The 7,016-nt window shown below is 56.3% G+C and overlaps 1 protein-coding gene across 1 annotated transcript in view; it reads left to right on the top strand.

Annotated features, from left to right (window-relative positions):
* The window catches only part of LRCOL1 (leucine rich colipase-like 1), a 9,519-nt gene that overhangs the window by 1,414 nt on the left and 1,089 nt on the right, over positions 1 to 7,016 (top strand). Inside the window, exons 2-5 of the mRNA XM_011961016.1 lie at positions 4,376 to 4,493; positions 5,735 to 5,860; positions 5,984 to 6,109; positions 6,196 to 6,318. Of these exons, the coding sequence (XP_011816406.1) occupies positions 4,389 to 4,493; positions 5,735 to 5,860; positions 5,984 to 6,109; positions 6,196 to 6,318 (480 nt within the window). The 5' untranslated portion in view covers positions 4,376 to 4,388. The remainder of the gene's footprint in view (positions 1 to 4,375; positions 4,494 to 5,734; positions 5,861 to 5,983; positions 6,110 to 6,195; positions 6,319 to 7,016) is intronic.

Consider the following 7,016-nt stretch of genomic DNA (forward strand, 5'->3'; position numbering starts at 1 on the left):
TGAGATGGAGTCTCACTCTGTTGCCCAGGCTGGAGTGCAGTGGCACGATCTCAGCTCACTGCAACCTCTGCCTCCAGGGTTCAAGCAATTCTCCTGCCTCGGCCTCCTAAGTAGCTGGGATTACAGGGATGAGCCAACATACCCGGCTAACTTTGTGGTTTTAGTAGAGACGGGTTTCACCATGTTGGTCAGGCTGGTTTTGAACTCCCGACCTCAGGTGATCGCCGGCCTTGGCCTCCCGAAGTGCTGGGATGACAGGCATGAGCCACCGCACCCAGGCCATGTTAATGATTTTTAAGTGCACAGTTCAGTGGCATGAAGCAGGTTGACGTTGCCGTGTAGCTGCCACTGCCATCCATCAGCAGAGCTTTATATCTTCCCAAATGTCAACCGACCCCATTAAACACCAACATCCACCCCACCTGCCCTGGGCACCACCATTGCACTGTCTGTCTCTGTGGGTTTGACGACCCTGGGAACCTCACACATGGGATCAAACGGTATTTGAACTTCTGTGAGGGGCTCATTCCCTCAGCATCAGGTCCTCAGGGTGACTGTGTGGCCTCCAGGTCTGAGCTGCCTTCCATTTCCAGCGCCACTGACGTCCCATTGCACATACATACCACATTCGGGGCAGGGGTTACGTAACACATTCGTCCACCCTCTGGCCGTTGTGAAAAACGCTGCTGCAAACCATGTGACCCTGTGACCTTTTAGACACTGGACTTTCCCAGCACAAGCAGCTGCCTGTTCCTGGGCTGAGCAGGGCCCTTTGATCTGTCGGGCACATCGTGCTCCATTTGGAAACGAGGGCTGTGAACTTTGCAAGGGCCTGTGAAAAGGTTTGAGACCAGAAAAAAGTTTTTCCTGGTTCCAAGTACAGGAAAGATACTGTAAACCTGAAATTTAAAGAAGTTATAGGCCGGGCACAGTGGTTCACACCTGTAATCCCAACACTTTGGGAGGCTGAGATGGGTGAATCACGAGGTCAGGAGATCAAGACCAACCTGGCTAACACAGTGAAACCCCGTCTCTACTAAAACTAAAAAAAAATTAGCCGGGCGTGGTGGCGGGCCCCAGCTACTCGGGAGGCTGAGGCGGGAGAATGATGTGAACCCAGGAGGCGGAGTTTGCAGTGAGCTGAAATAGCACCACTGCACTCCAGCCTGGGCGACAGAGCAAGACTCCATCTCAAAAAAAAAAAAAAAAGTTCTAGTTGTGATTCAATTTAGCTTTTATGTAGTTACATTAAAAATTATATTTAGAACGGGCACAGTGGCTCACACCTGTCATTCCAGCTACTCAGAGGCTGAGTTGGGAGGATCACTCCAGCCCAGGAGGTTGAGGCTGCAGCAAGCTGCGATTGTTCCACTGCACTCCAGCCTGGGCAACAGAGCGAGGCCCTGTCTCTAAACAAAGTTATATTGAATAGGCTTGATATGACTGGAAACACGGCTTACTAAGCTTGCCCGATGGCTGAGGATGTGGCCATTCATCTTGGAAAGTGTTGACATGACTCATTTGTCTGGGATTGGGGCTCCAGGATCAGGTGCGAGGGGCATCTGAGACCTTTGACCTTTTACTTCCTGTGAGAGAGGCAAAATCAGTTCCTGACCTTGTGGTGCTGACACAGTGGCAGGGGAGACAGGAGGGAGTGCTGGGAGCAGGGAGGCTGCCCAGCTGCAGGCAGAGGTACGGGTGCAGGGACTGCTCATAAGGACACTGCCGGGGCTCGGCTGCCCTGTGATGGGGATGGGGGAGGTGGGCATCCATATTTGGGTTCCTCTGGCTGGTCTTGAGTTGGAAGTGGGGTCACTGACCGAGTCCTGACCTGCTGTGGCTTCCCCAGAAGGCGGCTATAGGTTGTGGCCAGAGCTCCACCTTTCCCCTGAATGCACGTGAGATAATATGAGGAATTTAAGAAAAATAATAATCAAGGGGATTCAACAGACAGAGACAGAGAGAGGGAGAGACAGAGAGAGAGAGAGACAGAGACAAGAAAGAAAAAGAGAGAGGGCGCGGTGGCTCAAGCCTGTAATCCCAGCACTTTGGGAGGCCGAGACGGGCGGATCACGAGGTCAGGAGATCGAGACCATCCTGGCTAACACGGTGAAACCCCGTCTCTACTAAAAAACACAAAAAACTAGCCGGGCGAGGTGGCGGGAGCCTGTAGTCCCAGCTACTCGGGAGGCTGAGGCAGGAGAATGGCGTGAACCCGGGAGGCGGAGCTTGCAGTGAGCTGAGATCCAGCCACTGCACTCCAGCCTGGGCTACAGAGCGAGAAAGAAAGAAAGAAAGAAAGAACGAGAGAAAGAGAGAGAGGGAGATAGAGACACAGAGAGAAACAGAGACAGGGAGAGACAGCAAGACAGAAAGAGAGAGAGACAGAGAGAGAAAGACAGACACAGAGAGACAGAGAGAGGGAGAGACAGAGAGAGAGAGACAGAGAGAGGGAGAGACAGAAAGAGACAGAGAGAGGGGGAGAGAGAGACAGAGAAACAAAAAGAGATAGAGAGAGGGAGAGACAGAGAGACAGAAAGAGAGAGGGAGAGACAGAGAGAGAGAGGGAGATAGAGACACAGAGAGAAACAGAGACAGGGAGAGACAGCAAGACAGAAAGAGAGAGAGACAGAGAGAGAAAGACAGACACAGAGAGACAGAGAGAGGGAGAGACAGAGAGAGAGAGACAGAGAGAGGGAGAGACAGAAAGAGACAGAGAGAGGGGGAGAGAGAGACAGAGAAACAAAAAGAGATAGAGAGAGGGAGAGACAGAGACAGAGAAACAGGGAGAGACAGACAGGGAGACCCTGCCTGGCCCCAGCGCAGCCACGAGTGATCAGTGATCTCACAGCATGGGGTGAGGGAGCCGAGGGGGAGGCCGAGGGTGGACTTTCTTTGTGTGGACTTCATATTCGCCCTTCATCTTACATAACGAACGGTTTATCTTGTTAGCGTGAGTGGTGTTCGTTGTCTATTTTCTGGTTATTTATGGACTTCATGGAGAAATCATTTTGAATTTTATGTTGATCTTGGTCTGGACTTGGTCAGTCACTTCTCACGATTTGTGGAGCCTACTGGGTTTTCCCGTGTGGCTTTGGAACTCGGGAGGAAAAGAGAGACTCTCCTAATGACGTCTCCGTCTGGGCCCTGCTGGAAAAGTCCCAAGGAAGGGTTCCTGCCGTCCACCCTGTCCTGGGCCGGTCACTGTGGCGGGGGCGGCGCCGTCCGGGCGTGGGGCTCACAGTGGGCATGGCTGGGCCACCAAACACACGCAGGGCAATGCCACTGCCTCATCTGATGCCCGCACTGCTGCGCGGCTGGGCAGTAAGGGCCCCTCCAGGAGGGACCCCAGGCTGAGGCTCCTGCTCACGCTCAAAGCAGGTGCTCACGTTCAAATTCATCAGGGGCACCATCGTCCGCTGGGAAAAGGGTTCTTCAAAATCCATTTTTCACGTTTTGCCTCGATGTGTTAAATCCATTTTCCATGCAGTGCTAAAAAGAAATGGGTCTTTATGCCACGAAAAGCCACAGAGGAACCTTAAATTGCACTTTACTCAGTGAAATAAGCCGACCCGAGAAGGCTAAGACCGATTCCAACCAAACGGGATTCCGGAAAAGGCAAAACCAAGGAGACAGTGAAAAGCTCAGTGGCTGCCAGCAGCTGGGGAGAGCACAGTGGGTTTTTAGGGCATTCAGTATCCGCTCTGCAGGATACCGAAACGGTGATTCCGTGAGAACGCACTCACCAAAACCCGCAGCAGGCACACACCCAGCAACCGCGCGTGAGCCGTGGACATCAGGTGATGACGGCGCGTCCCTGTGGGTCTATCAATGGTGATAGATGCGTCACACGAGTGCAGCATTATAATAGGGGAAACTGAGGCAGGGGAAAGAAGGTGATATATGAGAATTATATGCTCTGCACTTTTTCTGTAAACCTAAAACTGCTGTAGAAAATAAAGTCCAGGCCGGGCACGGTGGCTCAAGCCTGTAATCCCAGCACTTTGGGGGGCCGAGACGGGCGGATCGCGAGGTCGGGAGATCGAGACCATCCTGGCTAACACGGTGAAACCCCGTCTCTACTAAAAAAAGTACAAAAAACTAGCCGGGCGAGGTGGCGGGCGCCTGTAGTCCCAGCTACTCGGGAGGCTGAGACAGGAGAATGGCGTGAACCCAGGAGGCGGAGCTTGCAGTAAGCTGAGATCAGGCCACTGCACTCCAGCTCGGGCGACAGAGCGAGACTACATCTCAGAAAAAAGAAAAGAAAAGAAAGTCCATTACGTTTTTTAAAGTCTGTCTTGCAAGAGAAAGGAGCGGGAAGGGAGTGGGGATGCCAGTGCCAGGCACCAAGCAGCACAATCCTGGGTCTCCGCAGGTCCACGTGCCCAATGGCTGGCCCAGGGTGGACGCTGCTGCTACTGCTGCTGCTGCTGCCGCTGGGGTCCTTGGCGGGGTATGGGCTGCAGAAGAAGCAGGTGAACCTGTCCCATAAGGTGGGTGCCAGCGGCCCCTGATGCCCCTGCAGGCCCTGCCCGCAGGGGCTGCCACCTTCCGTCAAGAGGCTCTCAAAGCGACACAAAGTGTCTTCCTGGATGAAACCCTCCCGGAGGCCACACTCGCTGTCCTGGCCACACGCCCGGCTGTGCTGCCCAAGCACATTTGAGGCTATGGGACAGTGACCCCAGCACCAGGAGCAGCACTGGGGCCACTACGGCCGCGGTCAACCAGGCAGGAAGGAGCAGGGCCGCGTGGGAGCTGCACCGGTGCACACTTCTGGTTTTTAAAATATACCCATTTTTTTTATTTTATTACTTTTTAAATTTGTGTGTGTGTGTGTGTGTGATGAAGCCTCGCCCTGTTGCCCAGGCTGGAGTGCAGTGGCGCGATCTCAGCTCACTGAAACCTCCACCTTCCTGGTTCAGGCGATTCTCCTGCCTCTGCCTCCTGAGTAGCTCGGATTACAGGCTCCCGCCACCACGCCTGGCTAAATTTTGCATTTTTAGTAGAGATGGGGTTTCACCATATTGACCAGGCTGTTCTTGAACTCCTGACCTCAGGTGATCCACTGGCCTCGGCCTCCCAAAGTGCTGAGATTACAGGCATGAGCCATTGTGCCCGGCCAGAAAATATACCCACTTTTAATAAGGTTGTTATTTATGTTAACAGGCAATGGGATTCCTATTGTTATCTTAAAATTCTCTCAGTTTTAGGGTCGAATGCAGTAACGTCAGTAGACATAGCCTCATCCACAACAGTCTGAGCAAGCAAGACCAGAGGTCGCCCACACGGTGGTGCCTTCTGTGTGTGTGGGTGGGGGGTGACTACAAGCTTTGGCACAGGGGGGCAGGCCTGGCTGTCAGGTCGCCTCTGCTGGCTGTGTGATCCCGGGCACCGTGCTCGCCCTCCCTGAGCTTGTTTCTTCTCCTGTAAAATGCCAGGCACTGGGCCGGCCCAAGAGCTTCGCCCATGCTCTGCTGCTGCATCCTTGCCCTCAGTGCCTTGGTCCACCCTCTTTCACATCGCTCACAGTAGACATTCCCTTTCTCACCCTGGGCCACCAGCACTGACCTGCCAGAGTCACGGCAGTCTGGGTTTGTTCCAGAAACTTCTCAGGGAACCCAAGTTTGAAGGATGATGACACAGAGAAGCCAGAGAGAGGGGAGGCCCTTCCTGAGTACTGGGTCTGCAGGCCCTGCCCAGGAACAGGTGAGCGAGCCGGTGAGTGGCGTTTCAGGTCATCGCGGAGCCATGCAGGAGCCATCAGGAGTGCCAGAGCAACTGCTGTACCACCAACAGCCTGGACCCACACACGCTCTGCACCCCTAAGACCATCTTCCTGCAGTGCCTGCCCTGGAAGAAGGTGAGGTGCATGCGGGGGGTGGGGGGCAGAGGAGCAAAACTGCTTGTGGCCCCCTCCTACCTGCCCCGGAAGAGCCAGGGAGTGGATGGTGGGTGCAGGGATGAGGCGTCTCCTGTTCCATAGCCCAACGGGTACAGATGCTCGGACAACTCAGAGTGCCAGAGCAGCTGCTGCGTCCGCAACAACAAGAGCCCGCAGGAGTTCTGCACATCCCAAACCGTCTTCCTGCAGTGTGTGCCCTGGCGCAAGGTGAGCTGTGGGCACCCGGGGCGGATGGAGCAGGGGTAGCAGGAGACGGCCCCTCCTCCACGGCCACTGCCTGGCTGCCTCCCCAGCCCAACGGCAACTTCTGCAGCAGCCACCAGGAGTGTAGCAGCCAGTGCTGCATCCAGCTGAGGGAGGACAGCCCCTTCCGCTGCGTGCCCCGCACCGGGATCCTGGCCCAGTGCCTGCCCCTGGTGAGTCCGGGTCGGGGCTCAGCCTCCAGGCCCTCCCTTGGCCGTAACAGGGAAGTCGCCCAGAAACTCAGCAACTGGGCCAGGTCCGGGGCGGTGAGGGGTGGGCTCCGAACTCATGGGGCGGGCAGAGCACCCAGGCACCCCCGCTCGGAAAGGCTGGCGCTTCACCACCCATCTCATAAAGTGGGGGCCGCAGAGAAGGCTCCTGGGCTGGCACTGAGCCCACCAGGCCCCGCAGGGCACGGGTGCCCAGTCAGAGGCCGTCAGAGCCTGCGGGGCTGCGGGGAGGGGGACCCAGGACCAGCCCCGCTAGGAGCCGGGGTGGAACGTCTTCAGGCCAGAGGGGGAACAGCCTCACGAGCCCTGGAGGAAGAGGGTCCTGGCTTCTCGCCTCCCTCCCCCGACCGCTGCTGTGGTTTTCCCTGAGGGAAATGCATGGGATAAGCCCGGCGGTGCAGGCTCCGACTCTGCTGAGCCCTGGGGTCAGTCGGGGAGGGGCCAGGTTGCCAGCGGCGCAGACGCTGTGGGGCGCACGCGTGTTTGCTGGAGCCCGAAGCTCCCATGGGGGGTGAAAGGGTCCCGGCCCCCGGGAGGTGAAGCTGGTTCACAGCCCTCGGGTACCACCAGGCCCCGTCGTGGGCGCTGGGAGCAGCTCCGGGCGTGTGGCGCTGCTCGTGGGCGTCCCTCTCGGGAGCTGA

Source organism: Colobus angolensis, unplaced genomic scaffold, assembly GCF_000951035.1.
Source record: "Colobus angolensis palliatus isolate OR3802 unplaced genomic scaffold, Cang.pa_1.0 Scaffold115, whole genome shotgun sequence".
Classification (NCBI taxonomy): Eukaryota; Metazoa; Chordata; class Mammalia; order Primates; family Cercopithecidae; genus Colobus; species Colobus angolensis.